At 37.9% G+C, this 21,210-nt stretch overlaps 2 protein-coding genes across 3 annotated transcripts; both read left to right on the top strand.

Annotated features, from left to right (window-relative positions):
• Positions 1 to 436: 436 nt before the first annotated feature.
• Positions 437 to 20,977, top strand: LOC121645701 (probable E3 ubiquitin-protein ligase HERC6). Its single transcript, XM_041994309.1, has 23 exons — positions 437 to 651; positions 1,660 to 1,816; positions 1,905 to 1,981; positions 2,264 to 2,491; positions 4,039 to 4,130; positions 4,218 to 4,345; positions 4,485 to 4,639; positions 5,634 to 5,689; positions 5,783 to 5,874; positions 6,002 to 6,061; positions 6,171 to 6,267; positions 6,395 to 6,575; positions 14,283 to 14,434; positions 14,605 to 14,724; positions 15,530 to 15,628; positions 15,740 to 15,916; positions 17,384 to 17,524; positions 17,757 to 17,923; positions 18,145 to 18,211; positions 18,311 to 18,381; positions 18,892 to 19,075; positions 20,362 to 20,464; positions 20,610 to 20,977. Exons 1-23 carry the CDS (start codon positions 438 to 440, stop codon positions 20,828 to 20,830), a joined length of 3,039 nt encoding a protein of 1,012 aa, XP_041850243.1. The 5' UTR covers position 437; the 3' UTR covers positions 20,831 to 20,977.
• LOC121645703 lies at positions 6,604 to 8,689 on the top strand. 2 transcript variants are annotated; one of them, XM_041994313.1, is made up of 3 exons: positions 6,604 to 7,115; positions 7,421 to 7,609; positions 8,003 to 8,689. In XM_041994313.1, exons 1-3 carry the CDS (start codon positions 7,083 to 7,085, stop codon positions 8,375 to 8,377), a joined length of 597 nt encoding a protein of 198 aa, XP_041850247.1. In that variant the 5' UTR covers positions 6,604 to 7,082; the 3' UTR covers positions 8,378 to 8,689. The 2 variants fall into 2 exon arrangements, with proteins under 2 accessions (XP_041850247.1, XP_041850246.1); XM_041994312.1 differs by having other exon boundaries at positions 6,604 to 7,609.
• Positions 20,978 to 21,210: the final 233 nt, after the last annotated feature.

Raw genomic sequence — 21,210 nt, 5'->3', positions numbered from 1 at the left:
TCTGATTAAATACAGGTGAAATTAATATTACAGGTAAAATTAAAATATTTTATATCTGAGGTGGAAAAATTAGTCTTTTTGGAGGTTTAACCTATCTTTTATATTGTGGATTTCTTAAAATAATTTTTGCTCTTGATTAAATTTTTTAAATTACTAAGTGAAAATGGCACCCGTTTCATAGAATGACTGCCTATGTCGCCTATTGTAAAGACTGGCACTGGTTGTAGCTATATTTAAAATTTAGCTATACGTTAGTTTGTTTAAACCAAAGACATGACAAATATCAATTTATAACAGTGTAACAAACTTAATTGAATAGTAAGGTATTCACAGCAGTTCCGACACAAAATGAATCTGATATATCCGGCAGTACTTGAAGGCACCATCCGCTGAAAACAACACTGCAGACTCAGAGACGGCCATTCAGTCTAGAAGACATGAAGCTGTACTGTTGGGGAGACAGCTCCAGTGGGCAATTTGGTCCACAGGCAGCCCTTAGTCCAGTAAGCTGGACAGTCCCTGGAATTATTTCCAACATCTGCTGCGGAGAGCAGCACACTTTATTCCTGAATGCAGAGGGAGGCGTTTTATCATCTGGACACAACTCACAGGGACAACTTGGACGAAAAAATAGTGATGCAAAAATCTTTGGTGAGTTGTGTTTTATAAAATATTAACTTTAGATAGGCAAAATATTTTTTCAAAGAAAACAGTGTTCTCCAAGTACGAATTTCCACCTCTCTATTAATTAATTAATTAATTAATTAACTAACTAAATAAATTTTTCCAAGGATCAAAGAGTAGCTGAGGGTGTTCTCGCCTTAAAGTTTACTCCCCACCCCCCTTTCCCATCTACTCAAGGCTATGAATCATCTGTGGCTCACCCATTATGCAGGTGAAATTCCTGAGCTAAGTTTCTGTTTCGTTTCATCCTTGTTCGTTCAGGCAACGAAAGTTAAGCAGAAAATGGCTTGGACTTGTGATGAGTTCAGGTGCAGGTGGAAAAATTAGGCGACCCGCGAGTTCGGGCGAATAAGTGGTCCGTTTTAATTTCGTTTTAAATTACAGAAACCTAGTTAAACGTACAAATATTAAGTAAACACAATAGTAATGCTGTGTAATTAATATTTCACTTTACTGTCATAAAAATAAATATACTGCCGTTTTGTTATATCTGATTAGTATAAAATATCCACATCTGTGATCAGCGTACTGGTAGTCCTTTTGAAAGTAATTCCATCATTTAGGAAATATTAAGCCTCAATGAGAGAGTCATTTTGAGAAACTGATTAACTAGAGTGAAGCTGTTGCCTATGTTGACTAGATTCAGTCCAAGGCTTAAAGTTTGCATTTTAGATTAAAACGGCAGAATTAACTCAATTTAAACCAAACAGGTTTACCAAAACAGTTATAAAAGTCAAGTACTGTGGCACCAGTGATGGGCTCATCAATTGTTTCTTCATGACTCATCTTCCCAAATGCATCTCCAGCTGAGTGCCATTGAGCAATTTGTCTAGCCACAAACGCCTAATGGGCAGTGTGTTTGAGACTTTAGCCCAACAAATATTAAAAAAGAACAAAGGAAATGAAAATAAAGAACATAGACATTATTTATACTTTCTAATGTGTTTTTGTATATTATTATCTGTCCTTTGCAAGGCCGTGTGGAGGGGCTGGGGGATGTGGTGGCGATGGCTTGTGGTCAGGACCATTGTTTGGCTTTGTCTGCATCTGGACACGTGTTTTCCTGGGGTGCAGGAGATGATGGACAACTGGGAGCATACCTGAGACCACAGCATAACAGTTACAGACCAAGGCAAGACTTTAGTCTATGGAGTATACCAACATACAAACAAACCATTTTTAAAGTATTTATAATAAATCATTGTCTCTCCAACATACAGCCGGGTCCCTATACCATTGCCCATACAAATAATTCAGGTAGCTTGTGGAAACTTCCATTCCCTGGCGTTGACTAAAGGTAAAGACAACAAGCACACTGATGACAGTTTTGTGTGTATATGGAAAGGAGACAAGTTCATTCTCATGACGTGAAATGTTTCAAGGCTGCTTGACTAACCATGTTCTAGTGAAATCACCTATGTTATAGTTAAAATGAACCATTCTAAAGAAATACTAAGAAACATTAGCTGTTAATGTTGATAGTTGATATTATAAAGTTATTGTGAATGATTTCTGTAAATGTCTCAATAACAACTTTTATCCCTTTTCATTTATTTTCTTTGTGTCTTACACTTTCCAGGAGGAGATGTCTTCTCATGGGGTTCAAACAGTCATGGTCAACTGGGTCTAGGCAAGGAGGTGTCAAAGCAACACAAGCCTGTCCTGGTGTGTGCCCTGTCTGGAGTAGCAGTGACTCAGATTTCAGCTGGAGGGAGCCATACTCTCTTCCTCACACTCTCCAGCCTGGTGTATTGCTGTGGAGCCAATAAGTCAGGCCAGTTGGGGCTCAACAGGGTGGATGAAAGAGGTAGCGTTACTTTTTAAAAAAATATACTCTAAGGGCCTGATTTACTTAAAATTTGTGTGTGTAAAAATATGTACAAACTTAATAGCACATTAGCACACACTCACACACTCCTCACACTCCTCATATTCTCCAGCCTGGTGTATTGCTGTGGACCCAATAAGTCAGGCCACTTAGGGTTCAACAGGGTGGATAACAGAGGTAGTGTTATTTTTATCTTAGGCCTGGTACACACATAATGATTTTTGGGCTATTTTTATCTCGATTTTGCCTCTTCCCAACCTTGGCTAGCAAACGCCCGATCAACGTGAGATTTCCCTGTCCAATCCCTGTCCATTTGGTCTGTGGTGTGTTACGAGCCGATTCGTCCAAAAACGGGTCGTAGCCGACAATTGGGAACATTAAACATGTTTAATATTTCAGTGCTATTGTTACTATGGTTCTTCTTCTACATTTCAACGTTTGTGCGGCTCGGAGGACTATAGAGTAGAAATAGAATAGAAAAACTTCATTAATCCCTTCAGAGAGCCCTCAGGGAAATTTGGGTACCAGTAGCAATACAACACCAACAGTAAAGCAGGACAAGCACAAGACACAATATATACAGGTACAAAGCAAAATAGAGGCAAATAAAATGCAATAAATATAACAATAATAACAATAAGATAAGTTAATAAAACAATATAAACAAGCATTGCACACAGTAGAGGTGGTACAGATTCCCAGTTTACTTATTGCACGTGTAAGTTATTGCAACTGTTTGTATGGGTTATTGTGCATGTTTTCTATCAGGCGGACTGCACACCTCCCTCTCCCCCCTCCTTCTCCCCTCCTGCCTAATGCAGAGTTGTACAGTTTGATGGCTCGGGGGACAAAGGAGTCTCTGAGCCGGTTGGTCCTACTCTTGGGGAGGAGCAGCCTGTTACTGGTCAGGTTTCTCTGTGCACTGATGACAGTGTGCAGAGGGTGACTGGCATCATTCACAATAGCCAGTAGTTTTTTTAGTGTTCTCCTCTCTGCCACTGTCACCAGGGAGTCCAGCTTCATGCCAACCACAGAGAGAGACTAGATTTTAGATCAGCTGCGGGACAGCACCTTTATGTGTGTGTTGTTCTGTGATTACATTTTCGGTGCACACCACACACAATACGATCAAAACTGATTTTGTTTTATCTTCACATGTGAGGTCTCTACCAGATAAAAAATCTCATAAGATGAAAGAAACTGTTATGTGTGTACAAGGCCTTAAACATACTCTAAGGTCCTGATTTACTAAAGATTTGTGTGTGTAAAAACATATGCAAACTTGATAGCACATTAGCACATGCTAAAACATGTTGGAGTCGATGTACTAACTGGGCAAACCAAGCTTGACAAATGGACAAGATAATGTGCACAACTGTTACGACCCACTTTAGGGGTATGAGAGGTATGCAACAACAATTCATTTACCGCATTCACGTATTCTTCACATCAGCCACTTTTACTCACTGTATGTATCCTTATTTAGAAAAAAAAATCCTGTTGTCCATCTTTTGATTATATATCAGGCAGGTTCAACATCTGTATGGTACCTGCTCTCAGACCTCTGGGTGTCTCCTGTATAAGCTGTGGAGAGTCACACACTGCTGTGTTAACAAAGGTGACAAAAATCTTCTGACACCAAAATTTTGAATGTAAAGATAATTAGTCAAAGAGATCATCCATTATTGGATTCTGTGATTTCTAGGATGGGAAAGTTTTCACTTTTGGAGATGGAAGCCTTGGTCAGCTGGGTCACAACTCCTCCACCAATGAAGTGAGACCCAGACTGGTTGACGGTCTGGATGGGCTTGCATCCCAGATTGCATGTGGCAGGTAAAAACTACAATTTGTTTAATTTTAGGGTTATTTATTAAAAATAATATTTTAGTAACTTGGTGAACCTCTGTTTAGATAAAGCCATTTTGTCTTATTTGATATAGTATTAATCCCACAATTGGTTCTGGTCTCTAAGGCGTCACACTCTGGTTTTAAGCTCCTCTGGCCAGCTGTGGGCTTTTGGCACTGGGGACAAAGGTCAAATAGGAACTGGACAACCACACGGCAGTCTATCCCCCACCCTGGTTCAGCTCCCATGGACCTCTGATAGTGCAGCAGCCACACCAAGTGGTATGTATGTGATGGTCCTGGGGATGCTTGGTTGAAAAATTTATATGGAGTTTTTAATCTGCTTCAGTGATGTTTATTCTAGGAACTATTCTAGATAAAGCATGAAGTGGACAGAGAGACCAAGGCTGTGTCCGAATGTCCACCCTACTCCCTAACCCCTCGTTCATTGTGTTGGACTGCACTATATAGCACACTACACAGTGTTGGCGATTTGACATGAAGCAGCCTCCTCGCTGCAGACCACACGACTACCATTCGTCACCACAGCAACCACAACGCACGTCAAGATGTCATTTCAATCCAACGTTGTGGGTAACATGAGTTTTTTTTTTATTTCAACAATGCATTAACACCACTCAAATATTGAATACGATTAATAAAATACTTACATTTATAGGTCATTTCGCGCCGCTTGATTTTTTTGCGCCATGTTGAGCTACTGGCCGCAGTGCATTGTGGTCTATATTGACCCGTCTTGTGACCATCAATGCTCACTACTTTTCAAGATGCATTGTGGGTAATTCTGAGTGCACTACTTTTTTCTCTCTGGACATTCGGACACCCCTACAAGATGGCGTGACCCCCATATAGAACACTTTGTAGGGAGTAGGGTGGATATTCGGACACAACCCACATCTTTTCTGATTGTGGAAAAATTTCTGGAATGCCAGAGGCAAATATTATTGAAACATATGGTTGTGTTGCTGTGTTGAACACTATGTTACACAGGATGGGCTGTAGCTGCTGTGCTCTAGGACAGCTGGCATTGAGAGCAGTCCCAGATATGATATTGTTTGATATGCATGTCTGATGACCTCCCATGAGTCATCAGATGGGACTTTTGCTTGAATTAGAATTGGTAGTTTTACTCTTGTACAATTTCTCAGATTCAAGAAAATTTAAATGACATAAATTTCTGGATCCTGTATAGGCTTATTTTAATACCAGGAGATTTAAATTTAATTTCTAATTGTACTGTTCTGGGCTTATACAGACCTAAAAATATCAGCTGGATGGAATACAAACTTCTTCTACTCTTCACCTTCAAAGGTAGTGTGAAAATGATTAAAAAAAATAGTTTCCACAAATATTGAAGAGGAAAAAAACCTTTTGACTACTGCCTAACTTCCTCTGTCTCTTAAGAACTGGGCTCGTGGACAGATCACTGGACGTCTTGATGAAACCAAACTGCAAAAATGGTTAAAAATGAAGCACAGCAATGTGGAGGCAAAAAAGTAATTGCCATAATTCTGGATTTTTTATTTTTTATAATTGCATTTATTTACTATTTAAGTTTGATTAATATATTTCCCCGTAATGTTTATAAGGCTTAATCATTAATTTTCCCTCTTTGTCTGACAGAGAAATAACATCAATGTTTTTGACAAGTTCAAGTCTTGTTGCAAGTTTCACAAAAGCCAAGTAAGTCAAGTGTTCTTTTTCTCTTGTGTATGTGTTTGTGAATTAAGTTTCAGATTTAAATGTACTGCCACTCAGTCCTTTTGTTTAAACATTTTGAATTTAAAATCAGTGGATCTCCACTGGAAGCTGGAGCCTTAATGGTGGACCTTGAGGCTGCTAGCCAAGCTTTTGACCAGTTGTTGGCAATCCCATGGATCAAACAATCAGTTAAGGAGACATCACGTCTATAATCATACACATTTAATTTGACTGAGATTTGACCACATTTATTTGATACATTTCAGACATGTAGAAAAATTGCTGTGTGATCTTACACAACTTCTGTCCATGCAGGTGAATATAAATCCCCTGATTGAGTTGCTTGTTGACTCAAGAACTGCATTGAAATCTCCGGAGATCCTCCTGGTTCTGCTGACTTGTCCCCTTCTGCAAGAAGACTCTAATGTCATGAATGTAGTTTTGCCTCTGGCGATTATTTTAGCAGATATCAGCGAGAAGACCCTGGAAACACTAAGTAAATAACTTTAAATAAATGTACCTTTTGTACCGTCTGTCGTAAAATTTTCTCGTGAAGTACATACCTCTCTGTGTTACGAAAAACATCACCTGGTTTTACCCTGTAGAGGGCGTTATGAGGCATTTTTTACCTACAAAATCCTGTTTTTTAAATGATCTAAAAAAATACAAATTTTATAGTTTTCATCACAGTTAAGTAATACTGTGTTTACAGCTCAAAAAGCACCCATGTTTGGGTGCACTACCCCTTTAAATTCAGAGAGACTACAGATAAACAAAAAGCAGGTATAAACTCACACTGTCATTAAAGGCAGAATCTGTAGGATTTCACGGCAATTCTTTCCAACACCAGGTGGCAGTAATAAAAAAAAGCACAACTCCGTCACCTCCACAAACCTCCACAGGGTGGCAGTAATGAGTAATACTCCTCACCCCTCCCACCCCCAATTCACACAGCAGCGCCACTTTCATCTCCACCGTCCACAAGACTTATTTAGGAGCTGAGATGGCATCCAGTTTTTCAACTCCAAGTGAACCAGTAAGTAACTGTTTAAATAAGTTCTGCCTCACGCTGAAAATTGTAATTTACTATGTTGTTTTGCGAAGTAGTACATGTTAAAATTGCAATGCAGTATTATGGAATAAACAATGCTAGTAAATGAGGCAAAGCTATGTGATTAGCTATCTAGTTGCTAGGTTAATTATAACGTTATAAATATGTTTGCAAATATTCAGCTAATATTAGACTGACTTAGACTAACAGACTGACACGATAACACGATGCAGAATTTGCAGGTTTGAATGTTGTTACAGATACGTCAGTCTGTGCACTTGTGTTTTCAGAGTGACGAGGACGATGTGTCACAAAGTTCGCAGCGTTTGAGCCGAGGCAGGTCCGGTGGACGGTCGAGAGGACGAGCAAGAGGGTTCAGGGTACGAGGCAGAGGCCGAGGAACACGAGCTGTAGCTTCCAGCGCTGAGCACTCGGATAGAGTTGAACAGTATCGCCGTGACCGTTTGGCTGCCACACAGGTAAAATGCAGGATGCAGCTTCATGTTCAATGGTTTGTCAGGCTATCACTGATAAAAAATATACTTAAAAAAAGTCCTTATTTTCACAAATATTGCAATAACTAATAATGCTACATATATTTCATGTATTATTTCTTGTTGCAACGTAAATGCGTTTTTATGTGTAATTTATGGATGTACTTACAGCACTTATTCTTAGTATTTGAACTTTTTGCTTTGACAGTCAAACCATTTCATCAGATACTATAGTAATATTTAAAACTCTATACAGAATAGGGAGACACAGGCCTTCACTAATAAATCAAATCTTTTACTTGGCTTTACACTTTGTTTTCCATTAATAAATAAAATTAGGCTCCACTTTTATAACTAATCTTTTTTTATACCTTGCAGAGACTTCTTGATGACATGACTGCTGAGTACCTAAGAAGGCTTGCATCACAGCTCGTCGTAAGGCAACCAGGCCTGATTTTTGATCTTCTATTGCAACAGAGCAATTCAAGCGTCTCAGAGGCAGCTGGAGTCCCAGGAATGCCCTGGTGTACTTGTGGGTTATGCAGGGAGATGCCAACCGACAGGGAGAGGATCTGCTGTGGTCAGACACCAGCTAATTGCATCAGCAAGCTACCACATTTTACCCAATATTGCCTTGAAGGATATCTTAGGATACATAGGCATTATCGAGAAGATGTGACAGCACTTGGCCATGCAACAGAGCCAGGTGATAACAGGCAGTACCGGTATGCCGCCTATAGGCATTTCATATAATGGAAGCACGGCTCCCTGGGAGCAGGAAATCGGCGTGTCATCCCCAGTTGTTGTGTGTGGGCTATTAGAGAAAAGTTTCCTGATCCACACAGACAGTACACTGGTTTTGTTCCTGGCATATGATTGTGTTTTTAGGTAAACTGCAAATTAATAACAAATCTGTGAAATTTTATAGATTGTACATAATTATTGTATAATTTCTGTTCACTTATAACTTTGTATTTTGTTTTTCATTTATGTACAGTTATATAACTTAATTTGGGATAGTTTGTTTGTATTTATACCTTTTTGATTAAAATATACTCAAATTTACATGTTTTACCTCGTTAATTCAGTCACGTAATAATATAATTAATTGTACAGTGAGATGTGACTGCAATGGAACAAGACAAATGTTTATTACAATTTAACTGCAAAAAATAGATAAATATAACTGATGTAACAGCAGCAATACACAGTATATACACAACAAACACCCCATAGACCAAAGGATGTGAAAGTTTGATTGCACAACAGATATTCAATCCTTCTTGACGATGTTTTATCTGTGGCAAACACCACTGACTGAATACACATTTTCACATTCACATTTTCTTTGTTCATTACAGTTATGGAATAATTATTAGATGCAGTAATGGGGTTGAGGGGGCAGATTTTGTGACCTAAGCATCAGATGTCTGCTTTTTGGAGACCTTGGCCATGACCTTCTGCTGTCACTGGAGCAGATCAGTCTAGTGTGAAGTTGCTGGGATGAGAATCATCTCCACATGTGAAAGCATGGTCCTCGGAGGGAAAAGGCTGGAATACTTCCTCTGGGTTGGCTGATGAGGTCCTGAATCAAGTGTGGGACTCCCAGTCTTGTTCATCAGAGAGGAGGAATGGAGCAGGATGTCGTCAGTATCTGCTATGATGTAGATTCTGCATCTGCAGACGGCTTTCTGCTCTGTGTTGGTCGTCATCGTAGGTCTGACAACATCCTTATACAGAGGGAGGATTGGTGTTGAATTCTGGACCTGATGAACAAAACAGTTTAACAAAGTTTAGCAAAGCAGTTTATCAGACGCACTGTGCCTCACATATTACATTTGAGTCTTTAGTTCCAAAAAGTTAACTGTAAATTCACAATTTAGTGTTGAAAAGATTTGGTGGGGGATTATTGTACTTTTATTTTTGTTGGTATGGTAGTGACAATTGCCACAAGTTGTCTAGTCAGATTAACAGGCCAAGGGTGTTTATCAAGAATATTTATTTACAAGTTTCCATCCGTGATTGACCCAGAAGTAATTAAGACAGCCGTGTTTGACACGGCAGTGATTTATTCCAAAGGGACGCACAGCACACATTAGAGTAAATGGACATGAAAGTGTCCCTAAAATGGTCCAGAGTACTCTCTTCTCATCAGCTTGAGAAAACTTAGGCACATAACAGGAGTGAGAGTGAAGAAGGATAGAGGACTGGGGGTGGGGGAGGTCTACCGTGATTGGCTATGTGGCTGCTGAGGTGTTGCCGAGGTAATTGTGGGGGATCGTAGGAGTTCAAAGATAAGGATATCAATGAGAGTGCCTTTGTGACAAGCCCGTGTAGTGCCGCTTGAATAGCTTGTGGCCACATCCAGGACGGGGAGTTTCTCTTTGCCACCTGGAAAGTTACCTGCACTGCTTTATCTATATGACTTTTTGGAGATCTGCAAGTTCTGAACAAGTTTTTGGTTGAATGTGACCTGACATATATCATCTGAAAGAAATTACATCAGTTTCTCTCTTCAATTTCTTTGGTTTTGCTATTAAAAATTATGCGTTGACAATTGTAAGATGTTTTGGGGTTTTTGCTTCAAACTACTGACAACATTTTGGCCAATTCACATTAAATAGATTTCTACAGTTTTTACTTATGGAAAATAAATGACAATAACAAGCAAGTGGCAACTTAACACTCATGCAAATTAAGATGCTGGCTTTCATTTTTAAATACCACAACATTTTAGTTTCAATTTGTGAAAAGTAAGGAATCAGCATTTGGTGCATAAGTAATGTTTAATTTCAACATTGGTGCGTTTGCTAATGTTTTCCACTGGTGTCTCCTATTGTTGGGTAAATTAATACCTCTTATGGCACAAATGTTGTCATTTACTTTGCCATGTGTATAACAAAGCAAAAAGATATATATAATTTCATGTAGCACATGCCCATGGCTGGTCTAAGCTGTATAATTCAGACATTGTAGGTAAAAGTAAAATGTTATTACCGAGACCCCTTTTCACTTGTGTTTGTACAAGTTCTTCAACGGATGGGGGAGGTACAGGCGGAAGTCGACCGAGCTTGCGTGGATCATCTGGCCTCAGTGTCCGTGTTCTTGGCATGCCTTTATCTGTTTCCAATCTACACTTCACCACCTCAGTCTGCAGCGCTTGAATGTAGCCATATGTTTTTGGTGTCTTCAATGCATAAACGCTATAGCGTTTATGCATTTTTTCTGAAAATCCGTGTGTACCTGTTACACAGAAAATATGCTGATTACTATTACTAAAATATTTCTTTCTTTATGAAAGAATTTTGGTTGATGTTTCCATCACAGACAATGTCAGTAATTGTGCTGCTTACATGTTGGAGCCGTCTGCTCTCTGTCTTGTTGGCCGACCAAGATGGAAGTTGTAGTCCAGGGCAGCCAGAATAACACGGGCTTCATAGACTGGAGGAGTGAAAGCAAAACGCTTGCTTGCATACATGAGGACATGGTTGTGAAAGCTCTCCAAGTCAGCTGTAGATCTATTGAAGTTAAAAAAAAAATATTAAAAAAGAGATACACACACATACATACAAAGTACTGAGATATTAAATTTTAAAACACAGAAACCTACCTAAAACGCAAGTACTTATGGATATCCTTCTCCTCCCGTCAGCTAGAAATGTAGGAGAAGTTAGACAACCAAAAAAATAAATAAAACAAATATATATATATATATATTTATATATACACACACACATATATTTATATATACACACACACACATATATATATATATATATGTGTGTATATATATATATATATATATAGCACTTAGCAAGGGTGTGGTGTGATAACATGTTTGCAGCCTGGTGACCCCTAACACATTAGCTGCAAACTCTAATCTCTTCCATTTTAGGTCAACGTCTCCCTACATGCAATGATTCATCAGTATATGCCCAGTATTAATGGAGAAATTAATTTCACAAACAGATAGACAGGGGTGAAAACATCCTGGTAAATTCAAAATATATGAAGATGATATACATCTTGTGTTACACTTACTCATCTGTATCACTTGATCCAATGCTTGATATGGTGTCTGTGTGCCAAACACCTCTCTTCATTGGCGTTGATGTTTGAGGATCTTTTTCAAATCTTATAAAAAAAGGAAAAAAAAAAAAAAGAAACAGAAATGACTAAAATTGATTATCGTAGATAGAAAAAAATTGACATACTGCAGATAATAGTGCAAGTTAGCAGATGTCTCAATGTCAATTCCGTTTTGAAATAACTGAAAATGTGAACAACCAAGCAAGCAAATCTCATTTCTGCCATAAGTAGATGTGTGTGTCAAGACATGCAGTATGAATGTAGCTAAGACATACCTGCTGACCTCACGTGTGACGTTTCGCACTAAGCATTTAGGGAAGTGAGATACACAGACCAAACCAAACTTTACTCAGGATGTATCCAGAGAAGGAAAAGGATGTGTGTTCATACAGTGAAACAAAAAGTCTTTTAATCATAAAACACAGACACTGTGTTATGATCAAAACATTGACGGCATGTGATATATGCGCTCTGTCGCTCTAAGTTCCACCCTGATGCCACACGCACGATACGCGCACACACAGATGACCACACCTCCGTCAGCTGATAGAGAGCGCGTCGGAAAACACTTCAACCAGCCAAAACGTTTTTTACACTCTCCCAGGAATATTGAAACAGTAGCGGGCCATCAAGGAGCAGTTCCAGTGTTAGTAGAGAACACCATGTCCATCACGCGAAAGTGCACTGGCGGAATCTGCCGTCATTGTAATAATTTCTGAGTTGTATTACAGCTTAAAATAAATCCAGGTTTATTATTTGTGGGTTTTATTACATATATTCCAGACCTGCGTAGTGTTGGATGTATTCATGCTTTTATCAAACCGGTTAGCCACCGCTGAACTTCTGCCAGAGACCTGTTCCCGGCCAGTGCAGGTCACGTGACACAGACCGGGGACAGCAGCAGTACAAACATCTTATCCAGATTTTCTGCTTAATTTTTTTCTGACATATTGAAAAAATATTACATTAATGAAGAAAATAAATGGATAAAGTCCAACATATACCACGTTTTACAATCAGTTTGTTTCCTTGCTTCTGGTCTGTGTCGTTCTTCGCCATATGAGATGTCTAACGTGCGGGCTCTTAGACCCCCTCCCCCTCCCCGCTTCTCTTGGCTTTTTATCAATGTGTTTTTATACTCTGAGCTTGGGTAAGGAGGGAATAATAAAAAAATGAATATACAGACAGGCGCACACAATAAATTGTTGGTCCATGGTCGCACATTGTTACATGTCATCGTCTTTCTTCGTTGTAGGAGAACTAGCTTTGTAGTCATGACAACGCCTAACACGGCGGCTAATGGTCATATCACCGTTTGTCTACAAGTTGAGGGACAATATAACGTTTGTACTCACAGAACAATGTAACAGCAGGCTATACAACCGAGGAGGACCCATTAACCATAAAACTTAGCATCGCACCATTTAAATTACGACCTCTTGGTTACAGCTAACTGCTAACTGTGTGAAAGTTCATACTTACCGGTCAAGAAGCAACGTTGCCAACTCTGCATCAGACTTCAGTCCTTTGTTGTTACGAAGCTGTCTCCAGCGCGTGAAGGCGACGCCGATATTTATTCTAGTTTTCCCACGCTTCTTGTCATATAGCTTCTGTGACTCGTAGCGTACTTTTTTCTTCTTACCAGAAGCTAACTCTGGCGGTGATATTGGTCGCTTTGAAGTGGTTTCATCCATGCTTTATATCAAATAGACAAGCCAAGGTCGATTTGTCTAAACTTCTCTGGAAGCTCTGCTCTCACAAATTCACGTGATGATTGGTGAGGTAATTCAGTTGAAACGCTACCACAGTGCGAAGCTCAACCTCTCCTCCCCCTCTCTCAACTAGGAATCGCTTCTGAGCTGTAGATTCGAGCTGCTCTGCGATAAATTGTCTTATACTCACTCTACTGGTGGAAAAAAGGTACTACAACTTTTACGGACCGTAAAAAGTTGAAAAAGGACCAATAACTTTGTAATTTAATAAAATATCACATATGAAATGATGGCAAATGACATGTTTGTAAACTTTCTAACTATGGTATTTGTTATTTTTTACATGAATTTATATTGAAAATCCTACAGATTCTGCCTTTAACTTTTATTTCCGCAGCCTCCTTTTACGCCACTGCAGCTTGTATTCACGGGTAATTTGGCCTCTTCACTCTGACAGGCAAACACATTTATTTCTGTTGATTTATACAACTAATAGTTTTTAGTTGTATAGCTATTTGTACAAGTTTTAAATGTTATATTACAATCTATTTGATATGATATTGTTTGATATTTATGTCAGTAGTAAGCTGTAATAACACAAAGAAAACTAAACTTGAATGAAAACCAAAGAATAGACTGAAGAAATTATGCTAACAGAAAACCTCTAATTTAAGGACCGAAGCTTTGTGCTTTTGTGCTTTTTTTTTTTTTTTTTTTAAAACATGTTTATTGACTCTTCCAAAATCAAATGTGTTGTTTAGAAATTTTTTTTTTTTTTTTAGTATCTTAAAATTAAATTCCCTCTTAATGATTACTATTGCAACCAGACAATGAATTACTTTTTTTTTTCTTTTTAGGAAAATGGTGGTCGTCTCTGTCAGCTTCCATTCTTATTAAACACATCATGGTCTTCAAAAAGGCCCTGGCCTTCATGCTGAAGAATGGCCTTTTATCTACTCACAACCCTGGAGTTAAATACCTGCTGGAAGCCCTGAAGCTACTCTACAAAGTCAGTACTAAATGCTTCCTTTCAACCATCAATGCATTAATGGATATTTTGTTTTTAACATGGGGTGAAATTTTGAGCTATCACCTGCTAGATATGCAACAATGTAAAAATTGTTGATCAGTACAAAGTTAACAGGTCCCAACGGTGATGTCTTGCAAATATTATTTTAGGCAAACAAAGCTCGAAACTCCTACAAAGTCCCGCTGAGCACCTTCTATGTAGAAGAAGTCAGTACTACTGTGGAACCACATGCGGATGTCACTCTATGGATAACGTTTTCCAAAGTGGAGGTAAAAGCAGGCAGTGTCATATAAACGGTGCTCTTGTTTGCACATTTTTCTTAAAGGGGTCCTAATATGCTCATTTTAGGGTAATTTAATATGAGTCCACAAGTCCAGGAATCAGTCCGGCATTTTTCACATACCCCTTTATTTATTTATATTGATCCTCTCAGATCAGCCTCTGCTAGAACCTCTGTATACTGCCTCTGATTGGTCAACTGGCAGGAGTAGTTGTTGGGAGTGCGCACTGTTTTTGTCATAGAAAACACCAGCAGAACCGAAGTAATATAAATTTTCAGTAAACAATGTCAACACAAAACATAAAGCTGTATATGTTCGAGCCTGAATTAGACCCCGAAAACAAGGGTGAACAACTCAACAGCCCGCAGCAAGGAATGCAGCTGGATGTACAGTATCTGTTTGATAAATACTCTGCTTACCAGCTATAGTCGGATATAACGTTTTGTTGTTCTTCACTAGCCACATATACATTTGTACATGTGGCAAATGTACCACAATGCCAACAGAGGTGGAAAACGTCTGCTGCCAAGAAATAAATAAGCTAATGATGCTATTTGCCAACACTTTCGTGCATTATTATGCAATAGTTAGCTGTATTTCTAGCCACTCATATACACCTATTGTTTCACGTGGCTAATCAGCTATGAGTATTCAACACTATAACACTATAAAAAGCTCAAAAAAGTTGAAATAGCATAATAGAGCCCCTTTCAAGGTTTACATGTCAGAAATTGTTTTCTTATTAAATTACCTGTACATGAGTTTTTTTTTTAAATATATTTTTACTCAAAAGGATGACGAGAGCACACCTGTCATCTTCTGCCGCTATCCTTTCGTTTTCACTTTGCTTTGCAAGGCGGCTGTGTTTAACATCTTCGCTCGAGTAATGAAGGTACCACAAATGTTATAAATATGATTTCATAAACACTGTGCTGCACTGATGATGTTGCCACTTTCTCACTTTGGTACGATTTCTTGATGAGGAAAGTTTTTGTTATAACAGGAAGCGCACCATTTTGTTCGTGAACTGGCTTTGGCATGGCCTCATGAGTTTGCAGACGTTTCAGATGAGACCCTTGTCCCAGTCTTCCAGCTAACTCTGAGGCGAACTCACCTGGTGGAGGACTCCTTCAGACAGCTCGCTGCAGCTGATCACTCTGCCTTCAAAAGGGAGCTTTTGGTAAACAAGTTTGACAATTTTCTTTCTGGAAATAAATTCTGTAGATTTTGTATTTTCATTATTTCACTGTAGTGCAGTTAAAACAAAACTTTATTTATTCAGGTTTGCACCGGTACGTAGGTCGGGTTCTGGTTCAGGTTGAGTAGAACCTGAACAACTGTGGACCATACACACAGTTTTGTAGCTTCTCTTTCAGTGTTACAAGTACAAAGAAACTTATTGTGTAAATCTGGTTGACAATTGAAGTTAGAGTAGATGAGTAGATGTAAGTGCATTTTCTTTATTGCAATTAAAAATTAGGCTTTGTCCATTCTCACTACTCTTGGTGGAATTTGTCCATAAAACCTTGTTCTAATGTAAAAAAAAAAATGTTATCCCTGAATAGAGCAGATTATACTGTGTGTTGGGTTTCATTATAATGTTTAATCAGACTTTCTTGTAATCTTTTAAGTTGCTTTTGGAACTAGTTTGTCACACTTTCTAAAGGTCTATCAAAGTTTTTTTTTTGCTTTTTGCTGCTTTTTAATTTGTACCCAGCTCAATCCCGTTACCTGACTTATTTTCTAGGTGTTATTTTGTCTTTTAAGCATTTTAACACCGGCTTGTGAATCCTTCAAGCATAAAAAGACATCATACTCTAGGGGTGAACCAGTGTTATGCCTTCAGATAACAGACAAATAAGAAACAAATTTATCTACAATTGTATCTTTAGGCACTTTGTTTGCAGCTTCATGTTTAAAAGACACAATTTGTTCCCATTTCTTTAACTGCATGTAGACAAAAATGACAAAGATAACAGTTTGACATGCACTGAATAGTATTTTTGCACCAACAAGGGGATAACCTGAATTTATTAACTGAAAATTTGGCATACCTTGGCATTGTGTGCAGTGTCCTTAAAAAATTCGGGAGAATCGGAATAAGTGGAAGACAAATGAAGTTTCAGCTCTAAAAAAAAATAATAATCTGAGCAAACAAACAGTATAGCAAATACCTAACACAGGGCTTGAGAGATTCATCTAGTCCTTCAGTTGATCTATTAGTACTATTCACCAAAGCCTCATTAGAAATGGAAATGGAAGAGCGGTTGTCAAGAAGCCATTTCTAAGGCGGACTGAAAATATGACAGAGTGATGACTCCTCAACACCTCAACATTATTGAAGCCGTGTGGACTCATCTTTACAGAGAACAGAACAAAAGTCATTTAAGAAGCCTGGAGAACTTTTCTTAAATAAATGACAATAAAGCATGACTACAAGGGTTCTGGTTGTGTTGAAGAGTTAGTGATCCTGCCAGATACAAACTTTCAAGTTTTTGCTTTGTATTCTGTATTTTTCCTTATGATTGCATATTTCAATAAATCTCCCCTATGTGTCCTGACGACATATAAAAAAATAACCAGTAACTCTAAAATATTGGACAGTACTGAAATTCAGTGATTTCAAAATATTTATTTTCTGTTTTAGGTGCAGTTTGTGGATGACAGAAAGGTGATGCATGTCAATAAAAAGGACTTCTTCCTCCATGTGTTTGATGAGCTGATGGCACCTGAATCTGAAATGTTCATGTACAACGACAGCAAGACTCTGGCCTGGTTCCCATCCAAAGTAAGAATAATTAGTCAAAGATAAAAGCCTAAATTAATTTAGCTAATGGCCTACCGATGTGTTGAAAGGATCTGTTACTGACATCTAGTGGTCAAATTAGAAAATATCTCCAAAGCTGTTCCCACTAAAATTAGTGTTGCCAGAATTTGTGAAAATAACCAAATTTATTGAAGTAGTGTTCCACATTTTCCGCTGGTTACCTAATGCAATGTTATTTTTATTTTCCAAACAGCCAAAAGTAGAGGAGAAGCACTATTTCCTGTTTGGTATTCTGTGTGGTCTGGCTCTTTACAACCACAACATCGTACACCTGCCCTTCCCTCGAGTCCTCTTCAAGAAGCTTCTCTCTTTCAAACCCTCACTGGATGACTTGAAGGAGTTTGACCCCGTACTGGCAGAGTAAGGCTGATGTAAAAAATTCTGAATTGGACTACTTTCTCAGGAGGTTATTTGAGAAAAAAAAAAAGAAAAAAAACAAAAGAAAAATTTTTCATAGAAATGTTTTCATGGTAAAAGCAAAGTGGTTTATTTTTGGGACTGAAACAGCAGAAACATGGAACATGACATGCAAGTCATGATTAAAGAAAACTAATAATAAGCTTTGTTTATTGTATGTTGAGGTCTTGGAGGTGCATCTTGGAGGACTACACTCCTAAACAAGTTGAAACCTTGGCAATCCCTTTCAGTGTAGGTTTACAATCCTGGACAGTTGCCAGTTTTATTGTTCAAGTAACATTATGTCTACATGCATCCAATTTTCCATGTAACTACTACTTGGTCTTACAGGTGACCTGGGGTGATGAAGAAGTTGAACTAGATCCAAAAGAAGCTGGAAAACATGTCACTGGATCAAATAGGTATATTTAAAATGTTCAAACATTTAATAGAAGACGTAGCAGCAAGTAACTACACTTTACCTAACAACCTGTAGAATACGTTCTCCAAATTTGGTTTGTAGGAGCCACTGTCCTGCAGCACTTGAAATTAAATAAAAAGTGAATATCGGCAAACTATTCTTACCCTGTTCCTACAAATACTATTCAAAAGGAATGGATCTCCTCAATATCTTGTCTTAAAGTTTTTTATGAGAAATATCTAAAACCCGCAGTAGTCCCAGAAGACCAGATTTAGGAGATTTACAGCGTTACATTTTAATCTGTCTTGTCTCACCTGTGAAACCGCTCTTTGCTGCCATCTATTGGTCGAAATAAGTGCACGCACTTTAACACTGGTCCAGATTTTTCATGTTGCTTGGATACAGAAATATACACAAGAATCAGTTTAGACGTGTAGTAAATAGTTGCCTGACATCCATCTACTTACCAATAGATGCTACTATAATAATTTTAAATGATTTATCTCAACAGGAAAGAATTTGTTGCTGCCTGTGTCAACCACATCTTCAACAAATCTGTGGAGGGAATTTTTGAAGCATTTAAGAGGGGGTTTTTTAAAGTGTGTGACATGGATGTGGTGGACTTCTTCCAGCCAGAGGAGCTGCAAAGTGTTATGGTGGGTCAAGAAAACTACGACTGGGAGGTCTTTAAGCAGGTGAGCTGAAAGCTGATTTCTTTAGGTCTTGAAAAACTAAGCTATATTTACAGTTTACAGTATTTACTTTAGAATTTACCTGAACTACAGTATTCACAGTATATAAGATCTCCAGCATTGTTTCCATGGTTGTTACAAGAAAAAAAGTTATAAATGTTTTAAAAGAGATATTGGAGAGTCAGGTATTGTGTGTCGGGGGATATAATCCAAAACTACAACAGATTTCATGTACTAACTGTACAAAGTTTAAAATGCAATCTATCAGATTTATACAGAAACTGAGAATTACCACATCTGCAATTATTTATTTTTTAAACTGTTATCTATGTTGAGATCATGAGTTAATTATTCTATTAGCTCAAGAGGCTTGTTTTCACATGATACATTCATTCTTGTCATTATCTTGAGAAACTGGCCTTGTCTCAAGATAGCCGCAGTGATTATCACAAGATAACAAGCTTTGTTTCTAGAGATCACAAGATGATGAGCTCAAAAACGAGTGGTTAGCCCCTAATTTAAGTAACGCTTGTCGGAATTTGTGACACTCTATTAGTCAGTTAAAGCATGCGTGTGTTATGTGGCTTTCAAAGTACAATCACAAAACACATAGACAACATATAATAACATAATAAAGAAACTTAGAAAATTTAGTTTTTTGTTTGGGATTATTACAGCTTCTAGTTAATGCCCTGGTAATTAAGTGATGTTTTTTTAATGAATATAGGTGCTAATTAGAGGAGGTGCAAATTCATTCAGTACTTCATAAATGAGACATGTATCCAAGAAAATTGAGGGGGCAGTGCTATGATCTGTCCTCTCAAAATCCTTTTTCTCTTTGTTTTCAAGAGTACTTTCATTTTTACTAATCTTTCAGTGTGTTCATTTCAGGTATTGTTGAATCACTACTATTGATATAAAATAATTGGGGAACTTTGAGGGGCAACTTTTCTTTGAGTGAACTGATGAAATCTTTGACATCTGAAAAGTTGTAAAGGGTCCAAGTTAAACACTTTTTTCTATAGAGCACAAGGCAAAAATGCTAAATTAGTGGTTTAATCTTAATGTCTTGTTATTAGCTATATTAAAACTTTATACAAAATCTTAATTATAAAAGATAAAAGTAAATTTGTATGACAGATAAATGTGGGTCAAATAGTAAAGTACTTCAGAATTTAGCTGTAGCACATGCAAACCCACAAATGTACACATGTAGGGTTGAGCCACTGGAACAGGAGGGCCTTTTAATATAGAATCCTTATTAGGTTTCTGTGTATTTTTCCAAACAGAACACAGTATATGAGGGAGAGTACCATGCTGACCATCCAAACATTATTACCTTTTGGGAGGTGTTTGAGAAACTGACAGCAGAAGAGAAGAAAAAGTTTCTTTGTAAGTATTTATCTTGATTGTGCTACATATCATGCCATGCTTTATGTCATTTTCAGACTGTGTATTATACTTTTCTTTTTATTAACTTTAAAAGTCTCAACATTACACTGCATCAAATTATTCACTATTATATTTTGGTCACCAGTGTTCCTCACAGGCTGTGACCGCATACCTTTTATGGGAATGGAGTACATCCGAATGACAGTGTCCGTGCTACTTAATGCCACAGAGCACCATTTGCCAGAATCGCTCACCTGCCATTCTCTGCTGCTGCTGCCCATCTACAAGAGATACCCAGTACAGAGGACAATGCAGACCAGGCTTCTTCAGGCTATCAATCACAATAGAGGCTTCTGGAAGGAGTAACAACCCAGACTGTACCCTCCTAGCTTTCTTAAAAACAGTGCATATGAAGTTTTATTTAGTTTGCTCCACTGTCTGCCAGTACTTGTAATATCTTGTTATTTTCATGTAATGCCTCTAAACAAAGAATCATGAAATGTATGTACCCATTAAGAAAAATGATCAGAATCTGTTTTTTATTTCACTTTCTGTGGCAGATGCAACTAATACATGTTTAAATCTTGCTTAGTAATGTTTTCACATTTGTTAGTTTTATTAAGTAAAATTTTCTTTCTGAATAAAAGTCATCAGTTGTAAGATTGCTATACTACGCTACAATATAATCTACTACACATCCAAGAAAGTCAACTCGCCTGACTTACTGCATTTTATTGTTATTGCAT

This window comes from Melanotaenia boesemani, chromosome 9 (genome assembly GCF_017639745.1).
Source record: "Melanotaenia boesemani isolate fMelBoe1 chromosome 9, fMelBoe1.pri, whole genome shotgun sequence".
NCBI lineage: Eukaryota > Metazoa > Chordata > Actinopteri > Atheriniformes > Melanotaeniidae > Melanotaenia > Melanotaenia boesemani.
The sequence above is the reverse complement of the archived record's forward strand: the minus strand, read 5'-3'. Positions and strand labels throughout refer to the sequence as shown.